The sequence below is a fragment of the Scardinius erythrophthalmus genome, assembly GCF_964197995.2.
Source record: "Scardinius erythrophthalmus genome assembly, chromosome: 8".
NCBI lineage: Eukaryota > Metazoa > Chordata > Actinopteri > Cypriniformes > Leuciscidae > Scardinius > Scardinius erythrophthalmus.
Window position 1 is genome coordinate 5,503,312 of NC_138228.1, and position 25,125 is coordinate 5,528,436.

Below are 25,125 nucleotides of genomic sequence, written 5' to 3' on the forward strand. Positions count from 1 at the left end.
ACCGTATATGTGCGTCTTTAGTTAAATCAATGTGTGCAATTAGCGTAAAGGAAAGAAAAAAAGCTCTGACTGAAGAGAAGATTCTAGAAAAGCTTTTCACACATCCTATCACTCATTTACTGAGCAAAGACAGATGAGATGAATGTTACTACAGTAACAAACTTCATACAGTCTCTGAAGTGTCTCTCTGGAGAAGTAATGATATAACAATAATCAGCTTAGAGACTCTCTGCTCCTCAGAGTGAATGAAATGGAATATGACACACTCATTGCTTCCCCATTGCAAATCAGCATGATATCCATAGAGGCACAGTTTTTTTTTTTTTGGTAAGTCAGTTTTGAACATGGTCATCTGGTATCGAGTTCTCATATACTAAAATGTCCAGATTTTAAAGGAAAATGTGCTTATACAATCAAATTACTATCTTTTGCACAGGTACACAGTAGACTGGTTAGAATCATATGTGGCATCGTGAGAGGGTATGTCATAAAGGCAAGGTATGTGCCATCTAGGTGGTTGCAGCATGGGGACTACAAACCAAGATGGCCATCTGGTCCAGGACTACAGTTACCTGGTTCCTCAGCGGTGGGGACACAGCTGTTGCGAGTGAGGGAGAAAAGCTGTTAATGAGCTGAGAACAGAGAGACTGGGGGCCCTATTTTAATGATCTAAGTGCATGGTCTAAAGTGCACGGCGCAAGTTCACTTAGGGCGTGTCCGAATCCACTTTTGCTAGTTTAACGACGGGAAAAATGGTCAGCACGCCAGGCGCGTGGTCTAAAAGGGTTGTCCCTATTCTCATAATGAGTAATGGGTGTGTTTTGGGATTTACGTGCGTTAAACCAATCAGAGTCTCATCTCCCATTCCCTTTAAAAGCCAGTTGCGCTCTCGCCATGGCAGATTCGCTATTTACATGACGGAATTTGATAGTGGAAAGACCGAACGCGTCTCCAGAGCGCAAACGGATCTTCTTGTGTGCGAAGTAAAAGTGCGCAAGCAGACCATCAACGGGACAAGCCGGATTCATTCCACCATATCTTTATGTATACAATAATAATCTTTTACATTGTAATCCTTTTATTTTAAATATTTGGCATGTTTGTGTGCTGCTGTGCGTCCCTGTGTGTTTAATAAGCAAAGTGTACGCGCGTTGTGGACCCGCCACATAAAAAAAAAATGGGGCAGTCTATTTCTGTTGCCTCAAAATAGCAACGCGCCAACAATGCGCCAGAACACACCTCGTTTTCAGACCAGCATGCCCAGGGGTGCACAAATGGGCGCAAATGCATTTGCTATTTAAACAATGTGGTGCAGGACTTGAAAATGATAACTGCGTCGGACTGAAACTAGCAAAAAACACTTGAGCCGCACTTGGCGCTGCATTGCGCCGGGTGCCCTTGCTGTTTTTTTGTTAGAGAGCATAAAGAGAAGCTGGAAGAGTGTTTTGGTTAAACAAGTTTTGGAGTTTTGAGTTGATTACTAAAAAGAAACCAGTGACATGATCTCTGTCTGGACTCGATTTGTGAAGCAACCAACACTTTGGTGATACCCTACCTCTCACGATGCCACACATGGTTATGAAGGATTTGAGTTTGCACATTTCACTTCAGGACATATCCATGAATCTTGTATCAAGCCCTCAGAATTCTTGTTTTTACATGAGAAATGTTGTGCTGTGTTTCAATTCAAAACAACTCTCATGAGAAGACCAACAGCGTCAAGACAAGATGCCGTCGGGCGACTGCTGTAAAGAGTTATTAAAATGAGGCTTTCGTGTTTGAGTTACTTGTTCAAAACACCTGCTTTAATTAATCGGCTTGCCCTCCTTGGTTTAAGATGAGCTAATTAGCGGATGTTGGGTAGAAATACCTGCAGGGAAAGCAGAGGTAAAAATATTTTGGTTCTCAGTTTGTTCAGATTGTCAGTTAATTAACTGTGTTTAACTGTACATAATGAATCAACAGAGTTAATATGATCAATTTCCATGATTTCCAGCATCATCACATTCAGTTCTGTTGTTGTCAGCTGCTGTTGGCTTGAGATAGAGAGATCAAAACTTTTGACCTCTTAGCTATTGTCAATTTAATGCATTTACAAACTAGCTTTTATTTGGGGTTTACATGAAATATGACTTATATACAGTCTTTAAAGGTGATGTAATTACTGCACCACAACAGACACAGACCGGAATTGCTAAAACAGCTTTAAAACAGGTTTGCCAGACGATTTACCTTTAAGTAATTTCCAGAGAACATATTTAGTATGCCATACATAGACATAAATACAGCAGCAGCAACAACCATCAGCAGCAATCTGAGGTCTGTCTCGAGAGGCAGGCTAAGTGGTTTCTCAATTACGTTTCAGATTAGTTTGAGCGAACTCTGGCTTTGAAGGTAGATCTTTTTTTAAACAATTTTCATTACCGTGGTAAAAAAAGAAAAGAAAAAATGCTGCACGAGTCATGACTAACCTGATCCGGGGCAAGTTTTGTTCAGGAAAGAAGATTGTGGTAACACTTTATAATAAAATTCCATTTAATATTAGATGACTACGCTGTTAGCATTATCTAATAATTAAAATTACTTGTAAAGCATTTCTTTAAAAGGTGCAGTAAACAATTTCTGAGAAACACTGTTGATAATTGAAATCAGCCTAAACAAACACACCCCTCCCTTCATTGCTCCGCCCCCAAAATGCATGGACTGGATGTCTCTTTATCATAGCTGAAGCAAAGCAAAATGTTTCCTCCCCAAAAAAGTGAAAAGATGATGAACGAGGAAAAACTAAAAGTTAACATACAGTACACGAGTATAAAAGCAGGAGCTTGTTGTTAGTCGCCAGCAGCTCCAGACAAACAATGACACTCAAAACTGTCCTGTTATAGACATTACAACAAAAGCACAAAACTAATGTTACTCATGTATGGAATAGAAACAACACAGCCTTCTCACTTCGGTCTGTCCAGCGCTGGAAAGCTTTTCTAATATAACGCTGGTCCTAAAGCTCTTGCCTGATCATAATCCTTATTTTCAGAGATATTCTTATGAGCTTTTCTTTTTTGTAATGTCTCTCAACCATCTCTCTTTCTACAGTCTTTCTTCAAACCTCCCTCCTGCTCACTCACTCTCTCTCCTCCCCCATCATTAGTGGACACGCCCCCTACTGCTGATTGGCTCACTCTCTCTCCTCCCCCATCATTAGTGGACATGCCCCCTACTGCTGATTGGCTCACTCTCTCTCCTCCCCCATCATTAGTGGACACGCCCCCTACCGCTGATTGGCTCACTCTTTCTTCTCTGCTATCATGAGTGGACACACCCCTTACTGCTGATTGGCTCACTCTCTCTCCTCCCCCATCATTAGTGGGCCTTTAATGTTGATTTTAAGATTTACTAATACATCAATACAATAAAAAGTCTTTATTAATATTTAATGAATCAGAGCTTGCATGAACTAATAGTTGTATTTTTATTAATGTGAAGAACAATGAATAAATACTGTAACAAATGCATGGCTGATAATTAGTGTAAGTTAATGCATCAACTAAAGTTAACTAAAGTTAACTAATGGTACTTTATTGTAAAGTACTAAACAGATACCGGATACTGGACCAATCAGCTGGGAGCAAAGTGATATATTTCTGATGCAATAAATTGCCTATATGAAAGTTATATTTATATGATTTATATTATATAATTTACATTTATTATTAAAATTGTATTATTGCTTTTTATAATTGCATGCATTTAGTGACCTGTGTATTTGTGATGAATCAAATTTTAATTAAATATATATATATACAGTATATATATTTTAAATGCTTTATTAAAATAGGCTTGTAATGCAAATCAAAACATACACATTTTTTAAACACCTAAGCTTATGTTTTTATGCAGTTTGTGGATCTATATAAATGCTAAACTTCTCAAATTCATTTGCATTAATACTTGCATAATGATCTTTTGATATCTTTTGATCTATTCTAAACAATCTACTTCACATACACAGTATTTGCTAACAGGCAAACAGCACAAACACATAAATGTTGCATGCGACTAAACCTGCAGCACATGACATCTTTCAACGGCTGTTAAACATGAAGCGACTATCATTTAAAACTGGCTGTTTGTAAAAACCTCACGCTGATGAATCTTTCAGCATCAGGGACTAGTGTGCGCTGGCTGACAGTATAGGTTTTGCACGGCTGTTTGGAATGGATTAAGGCTCATTACGTTCCCAACAGTTGATGAATAGGGACTGTAATGAAATGCTGAATGGGACACTGTAAGAAGGACTAAATGTCTTCTGCTCATCCACTTAATTTGAGTGGAAGAAAGTGATTTTTACTTGAGAGAAAACCATGGACAGATATTTCACAATGACATATTTAATCTTAAGAGAACATTTAGAATTTTCAGGGTTGAGATTTGTGTCCGGTTTCCAATGAGAGTCTCGCTGAAAAGCTCAAAGTGAAACACTTCATATAAAGATTCTAAGGAAATTAATCAAATATGACATTTATTTGATGCAGATACTGCATCTTTTTTTCCTTTCATGAGTGCTTAATAATAATGCATTTTGAATACCATGTTCAGTACCTAAAATATTCCTTCATAAAAAATAAGCTTTTTCGAGAAAAAAAGCTGAAGGCTAAAGCCTTGTTTTATGAGGTCTTTTGATGTTCTCTAATATGGTTCTGTGGAGACCTCTCGCTTATGGACAAGAGTATTGGAGCGTAATCAAAAAGCACTGCTCTGTCCTCTGGGTTTAATACATATAAGCATTGAGATTCTGAGCAACACTTCTTCTCACTGAGGCTGAGTGCTTTTGCGTCATCTAGGGTAAAAAATAGACGCAGATTCTCCCACACTGTCTGCTAAATAAATCAAGCACTGTTAATGTTTGTTTTCTCAGTAGTACTGTATGCACTGAAAGAGCTGTTACTTAACAGTTTGGATGACATGTGGATTATGACATTTAATGCTAAAATGTTGCCTCAGAGTAACAAACCTCTCATCGTCAATTTACAAATCACACTATGCTTATGAGATAACAATACAAAGAATGTGCTGATGTATATTTATATATGTCAAATGTCTTGCAAAATAAGTTGGATAGAACACGCAAGTGCACTACGTTTTTACTTTAAAATGTTCATATTTTTAGTGAATAAAATTTTTCGCATCAGTCTTTTTCTTACACAAAGCTTTCATTTGGATTCAGAAGTTTTGAATCTAGCAAACTGTATGCATACTTTTATGGTACGTTACTGTCGTTTATGTCATTTGATAGCTTCAGTGTCCATCTATTCATTCAAGATATGAATTGCCCTTGTACAAGTTCTTGTATTTTGTGTTTATAGCATAATACAGTTCTGTCATGACAACTTTCGGGAAATTGGCATGGTAATAGAGATTGGCATGGTAATGGATATGGCAATGTTAATGTATTTGGTCTTGGTGGAATTGATCTGCTATGCTTCTGTAGAGAAAGTACCAAGATTTGCTACTGCCAATACATTCATAGAGCATTTATGACATGCTATTGCTCATGCAACATACACAAATTAACCCCCGTAGCAAATCTATACAGGTGGAGCTGGGGAAGGTGGAGGGTTTCTGAAAGCGCGCTGCATATACATACATATAGATAATACATAATACAAAATGTGATATTCATTTTATACAACAGTTCAAGAAACAATAATTTGATTATATGAATTGAGAATTTCGACACAACGTTGTTGATGTTGACTGTTTTTGCTAAACGAATCAAGTCAATTTGGTTTCATATATAATAGTATCATTTCATATTTCTTTACTCAAAATGTTATATTTAGAACATTAATCTCATTACATTATTTGGGCAATTGTAATTGCAGTGTAAATGGATTTTGATGAATGGTAAGATGGATTTTGTTGATACCGATTTCATTTAATTGGTAAAACAACCCTATTGTGTATAGTGTTAAATAGTGTCATTAATTAAAAGATGATCAACAATATGTAACCTTTTTTTTTAATTAATAATTATAAAAGGGTTACCCTTTATTCCACTCCCCCTCAAAATGTCTGTGCACAGCCCTGCTGTTTTCAACTAAAAACAGAAAACTTTTTAAGCGTTTTGGCCGTTCATTAACACAACAACAGCGTTTAAAGCAGGTTTCAAAGTTAACGTTTTTGAAAACGAAACCGTCTCCATGTAAACGTTAAAAACGCAAATTTGTGAAAACGGTGACGTCGTGCGCACGTGCATTACGTGTTCAGTCTACAGGCCTGTGGTGTTTCTTTACAAAGTGACATGACCAGAAACGGACCAGAATACAGCGCTTTTAGTTGTCAAAGGAAAAACTTTTCCATTTTTAGTACATTGTTGCCGAATTATTTTAAACCATCCCTTTAATATTTGATTGCATATCTATGACATGAATAAACCAACATAAAAAAGTCTGTCTTGGTCATACTACATCTGATGGTCATTTAAAATCTTGCGTTTTCATCTCATCAGAGAATGGTTTTGGTGTTCGTACCTTTGCGTGCGGCTGCTGAAAGGTGACTCTTGAGTTGTTGAGCAGGGGTGAGTACCTCAACAGGTTGGAGGGTGTTGCTGGGAATCTGTGTAAACTTCCTGTCTGGCTGTGTAGGACAGACGAGAAGCAGATATGTACGGTGTCCTTCAGGGCTTTCAGCTGTGACTCCTGCGACAGATTAAGTGAGACAACACACATGAGATTAATGGGCAAATGTTTATCAGGCTGTCATCTTATCCTTTTGTCCTCAAACCATTTATCTGTTCCTCGCTCTCTGCTGAAATTGCAAAATCCCTGGCCTAAAGAGATAATACAATTCATTCTCAAAGTTTACATTTTAGAAGATAGCAGAAGAGAAAAACAGTAAAGCTGAACTGGAATGAGGAAGCGGATCGGCTCATGCCTCACCTTATCCAGCGCTGCCTTCTCCAGTTCATCTTTGGCTACTTTGAGTTTATTCTCCAAGTCCATCAGTTGCTGTCCCTGCACAGAAGATCCTCGTATCATCTTACCAAACTCACATAAGTCTTAAAGTTATAGACTCTTTGGATTATTGTTATGAAAACTGCACAAAAATACTATTATACTGTATGTATATATATATATATATATATATATATATATATATATATATATATATATATATATATATATATATATATATATATACTGTAACTGTGAGAAAACCCATAAATCTAAAAAAGCTGTCTTCCAAGTTTGAGGTTGATATCTCAAAAATTTAGCTTTCAGTAAGATTTTGTTTGAGTGCAGTATCAAACATGTCCACTAGATGAAATTCTTTCCTAATAATTTCCAATGCACTCATTTATATTTTTTGTGTGTGTGTTCTGAAGGGGGTTGATTCTGGAATGCACTGCTGCTTCAATGTATATGTAATGAGTGATTATAATCAAGATATTAATCGATATGTTTCCTTCTAAATATCAAATGAGTTGAATGACTTCTCTGGAGATTTTACTTTGTTATAGAAGTTACCAGTGTGATTACTGAAATGTTCTTTTCATGTATTCTCTAATGTCTGTATTTGATATCTGCATGCAGTAACAGTGCTTGCTTATTTAGCCCGGCTTCCAGAAATGAAACATGGACTTGTTTTGTGTTTGAGAAAGGTCTTTAACGTGTTAAAACCTACAGGGGTCATTGAAGCCAATAGTTTAAGCCAGGGATCATTTCTTTGTTAAAGCCTTACTTTCCAGTTAGACTAAAGTGTAGCTCTCCTTGAGAGAAAGAATGCATTATCTTGATGTTTTGAGACGACTCTCCAGTTTATAGTTAGAGCCTGGTCAAATCCAGCCTTGGAAAAGCTGTGTGTCGGTGTGTGTGTTAGTCTTCTTGGTTGCAGGTTAAGAAACCACTAATTGGAGATTGACTGAGTTGTTGTTCTGGACATGCTGGCGCCTGGCAACCCAAATCTGAGAACTAGGTCACGACGTGCCTAACTTCAGGGTCCGAGTGTCAGCCGCATAATCAATTTAGATATGCTTCAGTCTATGACTGGAAAATTACTGTTTATCTATTTCTTAGCCAATGAGAATCATTCAACCTGAAGCAAGGACGTAGCTTAGACCTTGGTGTAGTAGGGTATAACTGCTGTGATCTACGCGGCCTACGGACTCCTGTGTGAGTCTTGAAGCTGACTTCTGCTGATGAAACTGCAAACTATCTTCAGTAAAACTTTTCTTCAATTTATTATAATTCTGACTCTGGGTCTTCTTTCAAACATCTGGTCCTTGGGTCCTAAACTGTTACCCCATATCACATAGCAAGTGCCAAAACTGTTTACAAACAAGTTTTGTACCATTCCGACGAAGTAAAAAAAAACTAACCATAAAAAACATTTTTGGTCAAAAATGACCCAAGAGCACCAGAGGGTAAAGTATTGTGTTCAGAGACTTTGTGCATAGAAAGTGTGCAAAATGAGCAAACTAACCAAAGAACCATTTTTTAGCTAGATATAAATTAATATTTCAAGCAGATTTAAAGATAAATCTTGCTAAAATAAAATTAGCTCATTTTGCACACTTTCTATATTCATCTAGATATATTATACTTTTGGTTCTGTGAACTCTATTGTGAATCCTTATATCATTGAGCATGACGCTCTTAATTCAGGCAGAACTACATAATGACCTGCCTTCAGTATGTCATTAGTTTAGTTTCATAAATATTGCTATGTGACTGTGACGCCGTGTGTGCAGTCAACAGGAGACTCATTGAGATCTAAATAGGTAACAGAGATTGCCCATCTGGGATGATTAGCACTTATCTGGGCAATGAAAACTAACAAGCTTGGATATAAGAGATAATTTAGGCATTCATTCTTTACAGAATGGACTGAACTATATACATAGTTTAGTAAATATGAGTAAGTCATTAAAATCTCAAATGAACAAGCTATGATTTTGCACTTTCACAAGTTTCAAGGTTCCTGATATCCTGAAAAAAGATGAAGTCATTTTGTTTGTTCTAAAAAGCAAAATTCGTTTTTGAATAGCTTTACAGGAATGAGGTTAAACCTTTAGAAACTACTAAAGCCTTTGGTTTTGAGCATGAAACAAAATCAATGGAAGACACATCAGTCTAAAGAAAAATAGAAAAAAAGATGGTGTTTTTTTCCTCAGTGACTCAGTGGTTAAGCACACACACACACACACACACACACACACACACACACACACACACACACACACACACACACACACACACACACACACACAAAAACTATTTAATTAAAGTGAAAATAAGATTAATGCAGCTGGCTAGATAAACCAAACAAATCTTTAATATTTCATTTCATATCACATTATAAATGCTCTTGTGACTCTATATCAGTGGTTCTCAACTGGTTTGGCCATGAAAGCCACATGGTCATTAAGATGCGACCCAATTTTTTAGGAATTTAAATCAAACAAACTTATTTCTCAACATACACATCACATACACATACATTGTAAAAATATAACACTGATGAATAAACAGTATAAGGGAAGGCTATTAAATAGCAGTCCCAAACTATTTGTTCGTTAGTAAGTTGGTATTGAGCCACCAAAGTCATCAAAAATATAGAAAATATCACAAAGTGAAAATATAGAGTATAGATTTTGGATTAGGGTTTTATGGAAACTACAGTAAGCATGGTAAATGCACAATATTAACATGACCTGTTAATAAAATACATGGACACTGATCCTAATGAACAGGATAACATACCAGCATGCAGATCCTTCCCAGCTAACACACGCATGCCAGTTACGTAATTTATTAGTACTTTGATAATTTCATGACACACTAATTAACAACAGAAGTTGTTGCATGCTCATAATTTAATTTGCTCTTTAGTGAATACAATACGTGCAATTGAAGAGCACAGTATAACGTCTGACAGGACAGGAAAGTTTGTTTTTCCGAGGTGAGAGAATAATGCTGACACTGACGTGTTGCCTGACAACATTTCATCTGACAGCAGATACTGAATCAAGAAAACACATTTTTCTCAGGCACTCTTTACTTAAAATACGTCAGACAGAAGAGTCAACAGCTTTCAAGCACGTCTTTCAAAATAAAAGTCTCGCATCAGAAAAGCATTTAAAATTACATTGTTTTCGTTGTGGTTTCTTTGACTATACACTCCGAGAACCACTTAAAAAGGTCATGAGACTCACCAGTTGACTCACCACGGCTCTAAATAAATGTCCACTGTTATATATACTGACTGACAAATGTAGGATATTCTGTAATGGGATTTATTTCAATCAATGTAATATTACCATAATCACACAGGAATATCCTTAATTGCTTACTGTAAGTAGCTGCCAATTTATTAAAAAAGAAAACTATTCAAAATATAATTAAAACAAAGAACAAATTGCAATCATTCTGATTTTGTGTTATAACAAGCTATTGTCACTGCCATCAAAATTGAATCTATTTAATCTTTAATCTATGTATAATTATTTTCACAGAGCATGCCAGAGAAGAGCCACCAAAGAAATTGCCAAATCTTAAATAAGAATGGCGTTTTGCTACAGGAACTGAAGAGGAATGACGGTAAAACAGGTGATAAAGGACAACTACAGTACCAAGCAAATGCTAATATGTTTGAATAAACAGCAATGTCACACAATATGTAACAGTCTGTTTCTATGAATCATTTGACACATACAGGACATGTGCATCATTCGGGTAATTCACAACTAAAAATGATTGTGATAAATGGCAGTGCTTTGTATAAGAAAAAAAATCCATTTAATGCTGGCTAGATCTGGGAAAAATACTCTGACAAAGCAATCTTGCTCATTGTCCTTCTCGAGCTTTGCTGAGCTATCCTGAGACTCTGAATATTCTACCTTTGCTTCCCATTACCGAACAATGCCACTTCAAACCGACTCGTATTTAAATAGCAACTCCAGATATAAACTCTGAAAAGAACTTCTTTAGTCTTGAATATAAAAGGAGGAAGAATAATCTTCCTTCATTGATTTCAAACCGGGGAGGCAGGAATTGATGTACAGCGCAGATAAAAACACATTAGAGGAAAGTAAGCCCAGATTGGATATTGCTTTTTGAATATGTTTTGCAGGCGCCTCGGCCAACAAAATTAGTAATATTCTTTCTACAAAATAGACGAGACATATTTGACAACTCGTGTTAGGCTGTCTTCCCGATTAAGAAGCAATGGTTTCAAAGTGATGCACTTTGTGTGAAAACCCAGTGCTTGTATGATGGTACCAAAGGGCAATGTGCTGGAAATATCAGCTGACATTTTCCCATCTTACACTGCAAATAAGAGAGGAAAGGTCAACCTACATGACAGGAAAGGTCGCTGTTTTTTCCATGAATCTTCACTCTCATCTCACATAAAAAGGTCAAACCATTCAACTAGAGTGCGCATATTACCCCTAATCGGTTTTATTTTGGCCAAAAATGCAGATTATTGCGTATGATTTTTTTTGACCGTGACATTCACATTGCTTTGTTTGCACTTTCAAAAGCATCTCAGAAGTCAGAATGGTTAAAAGAGGTTAAAGACCCCATTTGGAGAGGAGTTTGGCTTTCGGATCATTTGTGGAAGCTCTAAATGCCTTTGTACTCATAAAAGATGAACTTGGCAATTGTATTTGACTTTATTTCTCGGTTTCCTTTGGTTAAAATGTATACACTACTGTTCAAAAGTTTGGGGTCAGTACGATTTCCTCTCTCTCTCTCTCTCTCTTTTTTTATTTTTAATTTTTAAATTAGCACTTTCATTCAGCAAGAAGTCACAATAAGGGCATATAGGCCTATATAGTTTTCCAAAGGATTTCTATTTTAAATAAATGTTCTTTTGACCTCTGTATTCATCTAAAAATCCTGAAGAAAAAAATGTCACGGTTTCCACAATAAAATAAAAATAAATCATGTGACACTGAAGATAATAAAGGAATAAAATATATTTTAATGTGCATTACTGTTTTTATTGTATATTGGATCAAAGGAATGCAGCCTTATTGAGCATAAAAGACGACTTTCAAAATCATAAAAAAATCTTCCTGACCCCAAACTTGAACTTGAACGGTAGTGTATTTCATCAGGACAAGCTGAAAATTCCTGTTTCGATAGTACAGTAAACACGTCGACACTCAGAAAACTGCTCATCAAGGGATTACATGTGGTACATCTGGTGATGTGGCCTGACATTGTAAACTAAATCATAAATATCTTATGAATGGTTACAGTAAAAAGACAACACACAATAGCGTTAAGCTTCAGACCTGTGGTTAAACTGCTCAGGTAAAATCATGCAAGGGTACAAGTAAAGACACATCCTCTTTGTTTGGTTCTTACCTTAAAAATTAAATCCTTTTTGCCGTACCTCAGCTCTTTCAGTTGGGCTTGGATTTTTTTGGACTGCAAAAAGAAGATAAGAGAGAACGTGCGTTAGCTTATTCAAATAGTAAAATTGGTTTTAGATTGTGTAGCGGGCTTTTTGTGGCCGTGCCGAAGTGTTCATTTGTGTCCCTTGCTGGGCAAAGCTCCAATTCAAAGGAGAGACCGTCACTGAGCAAGAAAATATAAAACTCTTCCCTTCAGTGGACTGCAGGGACCACGCGGCGACGCGAACACATTAACACATCAACACACACTCGCACAATAACACTCACTCCATGCTACGGCATTGTCTTGGCTTGCTGCCTGTGGATTGCTGCCACAGATGTAAACATTCACAGGAACACACGCACACACACATACACTTCTCTTTCTCTTTAGTCTTCACTAATCTCTTAGTAACTGAAGTGTACAACACCTCCACAAAACTAATGACATTTCATTACTCTCTTCCCCTTAGAGAACCAAAATAACACTTGCGTTTAGTGTGTCTACCTTGGCAATTTCCTTTGCTTGGAAAATCTGGAAGGTTGAATTTATAATATCAAGTTGGTTGCACTTGAATCTAGCACCAAACTAGAATGTGTGTGTGTTGAAAGTTCAGCTTTGACATTACAGAAATAAATTGCTTTTTTATATACAGTACCAGTCAAAAGTTTGGAAACGTTACTATTTTTAATGTTTTTGAAAGAAGTCTCTTATGCTCATCAAGCCTGCAGTAAAAAAAACAAACAAAAAAAACAGTAATATTATGAAATATTATTACAATTTAAAATAATGGTTCTCTTTTTTAATATATTTTAAAATGTAATTTATTTTTGTGATGCAAAGCTGAATTTTCATCAGCAAGTACTCCAGTCTTTGGTGTCTTATGATCCTTCAGAAATCATTCTAATATGATGATTTGATACTCAGTTATTATCAATGATGGAAACAGTTGTGCTGTTTAATATATTTTTTTGGAATACTTTTTTCAGGATTCATTGATGAGTAAAACGTTAACAGCATTTATTCATAAAAACAGCATTTATTCAAAATAAAAACATTTCTAACAATATAAATCGTTACCATCACCTTTTATCAATTTAACGCATCCTTGTTGAATTAAAGTACTAATTTCTTTAAAAAAAAATAGTTATTGTTCCCAAACTTTTGAACGGTAGTGTATATTGTTACAAAAGATTTCTATTCTAAATAAATACAGTTCTTTTTAACTTTTTATTCATCAAATAATCCTGAAAAAAGTATCTCAGGTTATAAAAAAATATTAAGCAGCACAACTGTTTCCAACATTGATCATAAATCAGCATATTAGAATGATTTCTGAAGGATCATAAGACACCAAAGACTGGAGTACTTGCTGATGAAAATTCAGCTTTGCATCACAAAAATAATTTACATTTTAAAGTATATTAAAAAAGAGAACCATTATTTTAAATTGTAATAATATTTCATAATATTACTGTTTTTTTGTGTTTTTTTTTTTAACTGCAGGCTTGATGAGCATAAGAGACTTCTTTCAAAAACATTAAAAATAGTAACGTTTCCAAACTTTTGACTGGTACTGTATATATTTAAATAGAGAACAGTTATTTCTGAAATATTAGTTACTAGTTCAATTGTATATTTCACAAAATTGCTGTATTTCCGATCAAATAAATGCAGCCTTGGTGGGCATAAGAAAATTCTTTCAAAAATCTTATTGACATTATGTATGTACTGTATGTGTTTACTGTACATGTATGTGTGTATGTGTTTCAATTTTAAGCCAATGATGGGAATGCAAGATTTTGGACACTGCATTTAAAAGAAAAACGTTTTGTTCATAATCATAATCATGAAAGGTACTATAAATATAAATTCTAAAATAATATGTTTCTATATTTTTGGAACTTGCATTCAAAATCAAGCTAAAAAATCTGAGCGTGTCTTGTGAATGGGTGTAAATAGGCCTTGTACTAGCAATATTACTTATTGGCCTGAAGCTTGATGGATAAAGTGTAATTGCTGCCATATTTCCTACTGTGTTTGTGTGTGCAACGGTCCGACGCAACATACCTCCTCTGCGTGTATGTCACAGAGCTTGGTCCCCGACAGAAGTTTGTTCTTCAAGCTTTTATTCTGCAAGGCAGGAAAAGGCAATAAACAGAGATATACTGTACAGTCGGCTTTGTAACATCAAGCATGAAACAAGCCCCGACGTCTTGTTTTATCTAGGTAAATACACTCAGTTTAATGGTACCCTGTCCCTGCAGACAAAAGCCATGCTTCAACTGTTTCCACGGAGCTCATTCTGACAGTTCCCTCACAAGCTTATTGAAGCTCAAGGTGACCCAGGAGTATATGCCTCATTTCTGTAATAACCTGCAGTGGATGTCTTTATGGAAATAGATGATGGTAGATTAAGAATCAATACAGAGATGATGGTGGTGCTGAGTTTAATCTAGTGCTTTTCTCCACCTCCTCCTCTGTTTTTCTCTCTGTTCATGTCCCTTTGCTTTTATTCTCATCTCTCTCTCTCTCTCTCTCTCTCTCTCTCTCTCTCTCTCTCTCTCTCTCTCTGTCTCTCTCTCTCTCTCTCTCTCTCTCTCTCTCTGATGCAAATGTACATGCTTTTACTGGCAATGTCTCCCAGATTCAGACCTACTTTCTAGAGGCTTTTCTCCTAAATTGTGATGTTGCTGTGGTATTTTTGGTGTTGTTTTGCAGAGAAAACACATCAGCAACCATGCAATTAGAGTTAGTGACAGTTGAAGTACAATTACCTTTAATTGTTTTAGAGCATAATAACAGTACACATTGAAATATTAAGACAACAATGCACTAGCTTTTATATTTCTGTATTGTGTATTCTGTATTCAGCGTAAACAGAGAGATCATGCTAACAAAACCTTGAGTCATTAACACAAAAACTTCTGGAAATTATTTTCTGTAGACACAACAGGTATAATTAATTTAATGTTTTTTTTTGGTAAACATTACCATTTCGTTAGGGTCATTAAAGTCCCCCTGCAGTCAATGATTAAATAATCATCTTTGATTATCAAAATTAGATATTTAAATGTTTTTTTTTTCCTGTGAGAATAATTTCTTCATGTCTTAAAATAGATTAAATGCAACTCTACACCTTTGCTTCATTTAGTATACATGGAAGCATGAATATGCAAATTAGCCCCGCCTCCACTCACTCACACCAGCTCGGACTTCCTTGATCCACTCGCTCGACTGCATAGTAAACGCTACACAATGGCTAGTGGAAATATTGGTTTAGTCCAGCCATATATATTTGAACCAGAAACTGATTCAGAAGAGGAAGAGTGAATTATACAGGGTATCTACAAGTCAATGCATCAGATTGATAATGCGTTTTATGTATCATTCTCTACAACATCAGACACATAACGGTAATTGATATGGCTTAACTACGTTATCAAACAGCGAATAATGTGTTGCTAATGTTACACAAACCATACTGTTCACCTCAGAGTCAGACAGCTGCCTTCTAAAAATCAGCATCAGAACATCATAGAGAAAATGGGACGTTGATGGGATTGATTACATGTTTGTAACGGTAGGAAATGAGTGATTTCTTTGGTTTACTGCAATTTTAAGGAGAAAATACTCAGCATTTAACTGGCTGATGAATTTGCACATGGTTTGTCTTAATTTAAAGCACATTAAAAACACCACATAGACATATAAACAACAATAAAAACTTGAATCTCACTTTATTTTACAGTGTCCCTGTTTAGGGCTGGGTGATATACCTAAAATCTCAATGTCTCCCAAATTTGGACGATAATCGATATACTGTTGGCCCTATATCTCAATATTTTTGCATTTGCTCTAGAATCATTAAAAAAAGTTGCCAAATTTTCGTTTGCTACATTTAAATAATAAAAAAAAAATCACGATTTTGATAGTCCAGCTATTGTTTCTAAGCACATTCAAAATGTTAAGTGTAAAAATAAAATCTCTAAAAACCTAGTGACCACTTAATGACTTAGCTGAACACTTGATGTCTACAGGATTTCCAGGTGACGTGTGTCACGTTCTTTAACGCTCCACCTGGAAGCAAAGCCGTTGTGATGCCAAACCCCTTTATGGAAGAAGAAAGCCGTTGTGTTTACAACTGTGACAATGAGCTCTTATCAGGATCAACTAAACGCCTAAATATGACACTGAATAAAACAAACTGGTCGGCCCTTGGCCAATGAAAGCTGCGTTGGAGTCCAGACCTTCTGACGTCAGTCTGAAGGTCTGGCTGCGTGAGGATAGGTTTAAGGGTGGGTTAAGGGATAAGGGAAGGGTCAAAAGTGTAATTATATGTCATTACAGAAATCATTTACTGCTGTAATTACATGCAGGTATTTTTTAACAACAAGTAAAAGTGCATTGTATCAAATGATTCATTTAAATGTTAGTACATAGTATTTAAAGACACATAATATAAAGTGTGATTTAAATGATTTAAAAATGAAGTGGCAGTGAAGTCTTTTTGTAGACGCCTGCAAGACTTCCTTCAGAGTGTTGATTCCCTTTCAAGTTTGTGTTTTTTTTGGCAGAAAAACTGTGAAAATGAGACCAAGTTGCATGCTAGCACAAATAAAACGGGGCCTGAATTTGAATCATTTGATTGCATCAGTCTAACTAAGTGCAGTTTTCATTGTATTGCGCCAAATTGTGAAATTCTTTCATTTTGGGTGTAGAAATGGTCAGTGTTTCGCTCATTTCCACCAAGTGACGTTTGACAGAAAATTTCAATGCAACTAAAAATGGCACAGCCATTATCACAGCAGAACACTTGCTTTTCACACCATATGTCCGGTGCTTCCGTCATTAAATTAACGCTGGGAGTTCAACAGGCTCTTTTCTACTTTTACTGTAATTACAACACCTGCTGTGTAACGAGTCACAGTGGCCCACACCAACAGATTGACTGGGGAGTATATAATAGCTGCTGGGTCACAGAGGTGTTACATTAAAGTGACTGTGCGTGAAAGAGAAAGAATGAGAAAGGAGAAAGAAAAGAAAGGAAGGGACGTTCTGAGAGCAAGTGGAAGGGTGTTTGAGGTAATGAAGCAGAATAGCATTGCAATACGATTCAATGAGGTGGAATTGGCTGAGTATCAAATCCACACACTTGCATCTCAACCCCTCTCTGAAGAAGAACGAGTGCCCAAGTCTGCAAGAAAAATGGCAGCTGTCATTAAAAGTGACACGAAGCTGCCCTGCTACAGACTGCGATGACACAGGGATCCACCCAAGCAGATCAGAGTCAAGTCACTTCAGACAACAACCATGAAAACCCACAGCCTTAAAGGGACAGGTCACCTAAAAACGAGACTTCTGTCAGACTTTATTCAGGCCCAAACCTGTATGACTCTTTATTCTGTGGGACATAAAAGAAGGGATTTTATAAAAAAAAAAAAAATTGTTTTTTTGTCCTTACAATGAAAGCAGTTCCAGACTTGTCATAAAGGTTTAGATTGACATGAGGGTGAGTAAATGATTACATATTTTTTCTATAAAGCTCACTTGAGTGATAAGCACCAGTACTTTAACACATTCCCTTGACTTCAGTTGAAATAAGGTGACAATTTAAATGTTATGTTCAATTAAAGACCATTCCACCGCAGACTTTACCTTGAATAACACAGCATATTGCAGTAGTCATAGCATAATTTCTCCATTCATTTATGAACAGCTGTTGGCAAAAACAACCGCTGTGGCTGCATCGTTCTCTTCCTTGATGAATGAAAACATTCAACATTGTTTCATTTAATTGCATTTAATCTCACATATCCTGTAAATGCTACGACTATTAAAGATTAATGTTTTCTTTTTTCTTTGATGTTCTGAGGCATTATTGCATATATTCAGAATTAATACATTAATAATACTTCCTGCTCTTTAAAAATTATAAAGAAAGAAATTGTGGTGCTCAGTACCTCTTGCTGAAGGTCTTTGATGATTTTGGTCTTCTTTTCCATCTCCATCTTTAAAAACTTTATCTGTATGGAAGGGAAAGAATCTTGCATGTTAAGACCAGAGTAACATTTTATACAAGAAAAAAATATTTTTAAACTGTTTTAACAAATAATAAAGTATGCTGTTAAATATACACTACCATTCTAAAGTTTGGGGACAGTACGATTTTTTAAAATGCTTTTAAAGTCTTTTTTGTTCACATGCAGCATTTATTTATCTATCAAAATTACAATGTAAAATGTTACCATTTTTTACTTATGTCTGTTTTTATGTTTAATATATTTTAAAAGGTAATTTATTTCTATGATGCAAAGCTGAATTTTTAGCATCATTACTCCAGTCTTTAGTGTCACATGATACTTCAGAAATCATATGATGATTTGATGCTCAAAAAACATTGATTATTATTATTATTATGCAAACGAAAATCAAGAAACATCTATTTCATAATTTAATTTATGAGATTATTTTGAGCCAGTCCTGGGTAGTAATTTATGACATGCAAGATGTAATCCAGATTTTTTTGTAAGTGTTTTATTTAAAAAAATGTAAATTATTTCTTTAAATGTAAAAAAAATATGATTTAATTACTTAAAAGTTTTCCATTAAACTCACTTAAACCCTGCAGTTCCTTCACAAACCTCAGTCTGGGAAACGTAACGTAACATTTAATGTATTTCATGTTGTTAATAACAATTTTTTTATTTTTACATCAATATACTGTAGTACAAGATTATCCTTTTCAAATCAATGTGATAAATGAGTAAGGTCAAAAGTAATCTAAAAGTAATCAAAAAGTAGTCAGATTACATTACCTTAAATGTGTCGTGTAATGGATTACGATACTAACTAAAATTTTTGTCCTGTAATTTGGAATCCGTAGCCATCTACTATTAATAAGCAATCTATCCAGCACTGTTCTGAGCCATATATATTTTGTATTTATTTTATTGGTTTATTGGCTTGGTTTGGGGCTTTACAGATTAAAATAAAGGAAGAAGGAAATTGAATAACAAAGGTAGATCAGATCTTACTGTACATTTCCTGCATAACCGCAATGTAAATTCATGAAAACCTCAATCATATTTACCCCTCATGAATACAAACGAAAATGAAAATTTCAACACGTCTCTTTGTAGAATACAAATGTGGAAGTGAGAGTTCCCAAAACAATCCGGAGCGTGGTACAAACAGCCAAAAAAGAATCAGAAGTGTTTACAGCCCTGAGGGTGAACCGCAACCAATCAAACAGAACGTTCCACTATTGCTCCTTATTCCTTATTCACCCAGCTCAGCCCTGAATGTCAAAGTACCTCAACTCGCAAACTCTCTCTCTCCTCCCTCCAGCCACGGCAGACACTGTGGAAAAATAACAGCACATCTAAATACTGAAGCCGAGCAGCTGTGCACATTTCCAGACAATACGCCAGCGTAGCTGCAGGTGGATTCATTCTGATTAGCAATTTAATTGAATTCAGTCCAAGAATATATATTGATATGTTGCAGTCAATGCACAGATATTTTTTTCAATCTTGTTTTTTTTTTGGATAACAATAGAACGGTATCTTGTTTCTTATTTCCTGGTTTCAAGCGGCTTTGTTTGTGAACTGCATGCATCCTGAGTCTTTTCTGTCTTCACTAAACGTTTTGATTCGTTGAATACTTCAAAGGGTTTATATCAGATTAAGATTCATGAATAATTTAATTTGAGCTCTTAAAAGAATCATAAAATGATAGTTTACTTAAACATTTGTGCAAAAAAGAAAGTCATAATTTATACACTCATGTCTTTTCCAAATCCTTCCTTCCTTCCTTCCTTCCTTCCTTCCTTCCTTCCTTCCTTCCTTCCTTCCTTCCTTCCTTCCTTCCTTCCTTCCTTCCTTCCTTCCTTCCTTCCTTCCTTCCTTCCTTCCTTCCTTCCTTCCTTCCTTCCTTCCTTCCTTCCTTCCTTCCTTCCTTCCTTCCTTCCTTCCTTCCTTCCTTCTCTCAGAATATCTTTATTTATATTTATGTTTGCTTTTTTGGTGCATTCTCCCTTGAGAATTCTCCCTTATTTGTGTCCATATAATGAAAGTCAATGGGGTCCAAAATAACACTGGACCCCATTGGCTTTCATCGTATGGACCAAAAACAAACAAAATAAACAACACTAAGACATATGTGACCCTGGACCACAAAACCAGTCACATGGGTCAGTTTTTTTAAAATTGATATTTATACATCATGAAAGCTGAATAAATAAGCTTTTCATTGATGTATGGTTTGTTAGTATGACAATATTTGGTCGAGATACAACTATTTGAAAACCTGGAATCAGAAGATGCAAAAAAATCGAAACAATGAGAAAATCGCCTTTAAAGTTGTCCATTTATGTTTGCGAATGTGCTGTATTCACTCACAAAAATAAATGTTTTATACAGTATATTTACAGTAGGAAATTTACAAAATATCTTCATGGAACATGATCTTTACTTAATATCCTAATGATTTTTGGCATAAAAGAAAAATCGATAATTTTGACCCATACACTGTATTGTTGGCTATTGCCACAAATATACCCGTGCAACTTATGAATGTTTTTGTGGTCCAGGGTCACATATATCAAAATATCAAAGAAAGTCAATGACATGAGGGTAAATAAATGATGCTAAAACAGTCTCTCAGTGCACAAGTTTTGAATATGCAGTTAAAATAAGCTGATATGGACCTATTTATTTTGCCAAAACTCAGGACAATGCTAACGGCTCAACATAATAGCCAGCTAATATAAAGGTTGGCATAAAAAGACACTTACAGGCAAACAAAAGGTCACAGCTCGTTGGGCCGTTTCAACAGCAGTGCAAAATGTTAACATTCCCCGAACTGAACGGGCACATTGTTGATGCTTGTGAATATATCTGGGGTTGTGAATCAGCTTTGCTCTCTGTAATTGGTGTCAATTGGTGGTGAACTATTCACAGAATGGAAAGAATGGCCAGAGCTGGTGAAATGCTAATTCTGAGAGATTCATTCTCATTCCGAACACGAGCCCCAGTGCCTCTATCCCCGCAGTACGGCGCAGACACACACAGAGATGAAACAAGAAAAGTTGCATCCAGATAATTGTGTATCTCTTCCAGAGACAGCAAGGTGCTTCCTACAGTTTTCCATAATTACTGGAACATAACACTTCCATACCTAAAGGTAAATGCCTAAAATAGAAAAAGGCTCTCTATGGCCCCTCCATGCCATCTCACTGACTTCAATGAGGATTCTAGTGTTTTCCTGGAAATTCGTTTGGAGGGTGCAGTGGAAACACAGCAAACATTCAAAATGGAGAAGTCATGATATTTAGTGCTTATTTCTGCACTGATCTATAGAGCTTTTGTAGCCCCGCCCCTTTTCAGCGCTGCGCTTGTTGTCTTTTGTCTTCCGGTTTGTATTCTCACAGCGATCTAACGTATTTATGAATGAACGGCTCGTTTTAAAATCTTTCCGGTCTACTGACGTTTGTTTTTTAAAATTACAGTCCTCATGATAACTTTTGTTAACTTTACATTAAGTAAATCCACTTCACCAGCTTATCACTCCTCGACAGCGATGCCATAGAGATATACAGAGCGATCGCAAAACCAGAAGTTCAAAGACAATATTCTAAAGATGGCGGCGCACTTGTTTGTCTGGCGCATAAGATCTATTATTCAATTAGAGAGATCTATTTGTACAGTACTATGTGTTTTTTTTAATCATTCTAGTTTTAAAGGGTAAAACACTTTATTTTAATGGTCCACTTTTAGACATTTTACTTATTTAAGTAACTTTGCAACTATATGTCAACTAAATATCATTAGAGTATTAGTAGTCTGTCTGTTGAATATCTGCTAAAAATATTTTGAAGCTCCCAACAGACATTCTACTGACTATAAGTAACTTTGCAAGTACAACTTATTCTACTAACCCGAACCCTAACACCTACAGTCTACTAACTAACAGACTACTAATACTCTAATGACATTTAGTTGACATGTAGTTGCAAAGTTACTTATAGTTGGTTGAATGTCTAAATTGGACCATCAAAAACAGAAAAACGTAAGTGTAACAGAAATGTAATTCCTTTATATATATATATTTTAAGGGTGTTGAAATATTAATTTGCCAGCATTCTATTTGTATTGTAAAGTACACAGACTTTATAATAACTTTATGCTTTGTACTTGTTCTTTTAGTACTTTTACTGTATTTTCAGTCATTTTTATGTACAATTTGTAATTTTTCAATAAAGGAAGTTGTTGTTGTTGTTGTTGTTGTTTCTGTTATGATGACAGAATGATGCTTTGGAAATCAGAAATGTGATTAAATCTGAAGCTTTTCCATCATGATCTGAAAGCATATTTTTTACATGTTCGTATTTAAAAAAATATAAATTGTTATTATTTAAGTTTATTGACTGTTATCTAACCTGTTGTGTCAGCAACCCCAAGGCTTTTTCTTTCTTTCCAAAAAGTGAAAAAATGTCATTACCATCACACATTCTGCCACAATACAGTTGAAAGTTGATCAAGGCCATGATCAGATCTTTATTCCAGGATATGTATTGAATATTTTAACAGACTAGAGAAGCTTGCTTTTCTTTTAAGATTTCAAGAAGTCAAAAGTGCTCTTAACTGAAGACTGGACAGTAATGTCATGAGTAATCATGCAAGCGGTAAACGCTATAGGCCATTAGGCTATTATCATTAGTATTTTGAGAGTCCCCAAAAGCCAAGTTCATGTTTTTAGCATTTCAGCAGGTTGTATTTATATAGTTTAACGCATCAGTGTAAAGGGTCTCACGGTGGCCTGTTGTTTCTCTGCACGTTCAGCTGCATCATCCAGTTGTTTCTGCAGAGCCGCCTGGAGCGACTTCATCTCATCCCTGTGAATGAGAGAGATAGAGGCACAGAGAAAAACAAATGAAAAACAGTGCACGGGAATAGCGATCACAGTGGCCATCTTAAATGTGTGATATACTCTAAAACACACATACAGTCATGCCATATCAGCACATGAGCACAACCAAAATTCACCCATGTCTGAGCAATATAGATAAATAAAGGTCCATGACAAATATGTAAATCAATACACCCTACCATAAAGCAGGGATTGCTCACACTGTACGCTTGATGCCGAATGATAAATAATGTGAATTGATATGCTATACCCTTTACTAAACACACAAAAAAGACTAAAATAAAATCAGCTGCAAATTGATATGCATCAATGTTTTATTTCATGGGGATGGAAAATGTAACTTTTCTTCCCTTCGGTGAAAACTCACCAAACTTTGCATGCATGCGAGGTCTGTGGCTAATTGCATTCTCTGTAATTTAAGGATGGATGGGATGTATGGTTGCCTAGCAACTGGTGGATAACTTTGCGATATTCATAACATACGCACCACTACACTGTTTGAGCTTATATTTCACATGAGTCACACAAATTTGCCTCGAGGACCACTAAGTTCCACCAAGTTCCACCATTAAGATGTTTTTCAGTATCTGACATTTCAGGCAAAAACAATGGCTAAAGATTTTAAAGGGTAAAACTTTATTTCGATGGCCCAATTTAGATATTGAGTAGGATCGTCAATGGAACTTCATCTTCGCAAAAGGGCACTGTGGGTACAAAGCAGCCAAAAAGGGGTAGACTCAAGAGGACCTTCTGAATCATGAAATGACAAAAAGGACACCCTGAAGTTGTGTTGCCTCAACAGACATAGGCATGTGAAGGTCACATGACCGCAAGCCTGAACAGTTTGGATCATGTCAATTTCTCTTTCACCTACTTTATGATGTTCTGGCAAGCAGCGCGGGGACAAGAGCCGTGTGAATGGAGCGAGGCCTGCACGCAGCACTGGTCTCCAGTCCCACGGAGGAACTCCAGAAGGATAAAAAGAGGATTGACGACAGTGAAGGACAAGAGAGGACCAGACCTGGACATTGTGTTGTTGTTTTGTTCTAGTTTATGTGGCAGTTTTCTTTCATTTTGTTGTTTATGTTTATTTCGTGATTAATGTCCGTCAGTTCCCACCTCCTTCTCTGAGCCTTTACCATTGTTACAGATGTCTTCTTGTATCGACTGGATTCTTTTTATAGTTTACTTTTAGTTTAATGAAACCTAAAAGTCATATTAAATGTTTATCCAGAGGCTCATTTATATCAGCATGTAAATTCTAAAAGAAATAATCTAAAGTGGGATGCAAAATATTGGGACCACCAGTGAAAATGAGTTTATCTAATGTTTTTTATTTTAAATTATATTATCATTACAACAGTTGTAATGAAAAAAATTAATAATTTGAAAAAATTACAGAATTCCAGATTTTTTCTTTATTAATCCCTTCCAATAGAAATCTGAAACATTTAACCCAGGCTCATTGTAAAAATAAAATTTCTGCAAAAAATTATGCTATTTCTTGCACGTTTCACAACACATCTCAAAAGTGAAATGTCCAGTGAGAGGCAGTATAAGCACGTTCTGTTTGATCCAAAACAGATAAATGTGAATCTGGCAACATTTTGTTATGCTTGTGATGTTGAATGAAATGTTGAGTGGTGCTAATGCTCTATCACTTTTGAAAACAATGTACCATCTACTCTAAACCCTACCCTGAATCTAGTCTCAGCCTCAGCCTCACACCTACGGACTGTTGGCTGAACGCTTGAAGCGTATAGCGCACAAAATGGGAAACCTCCGGAGA

At 35.8% G+C, this 25,125-nt stretch overlaps 1 protein-coding gene across 3 annotated transcripts in view; it reads right to left on the reverse strand.

Annotated features, from left to right (window-relative positions):
- luzp2 (leucine zipper protein 2) overlaps positions 1–25,125 on the reverse strand; it is a 168,064-nt gene that overhangs the window by 10,308 nt on the left and 132,631 nt on the right. For all 3 annotated transcript variants that reach the window (XM_081371840.1, XM_081371841.1, XM_081371839.1), the window contains 6 exons: positions 23,220–23,301; positions 18,368–18,430; positions 14,475–14,537; positions 12,375–12,437; positions 6,939–7,013; positions 6,531–6,698 (listed from right to left, as the gene is read on the reverse strand). In XM_081371840.1, coding sequence (XP_081227966.1) covers positions 6,531–6,698; positions 6,939–7,013; positions 12,375–12,437; positions 14,475–14,537; positions 18,368–18,430; positions 23,220–23,301 — 514 coding nt within the window. The remainder of the gene's footprint in view (positions 1–6,530; positions 6,699–6,938; positions 7,014–12,374; positions 12,438–14,474; positions 14,538–18,367; positions 18,431–23,219; positions 23,302–25,125) is intronic.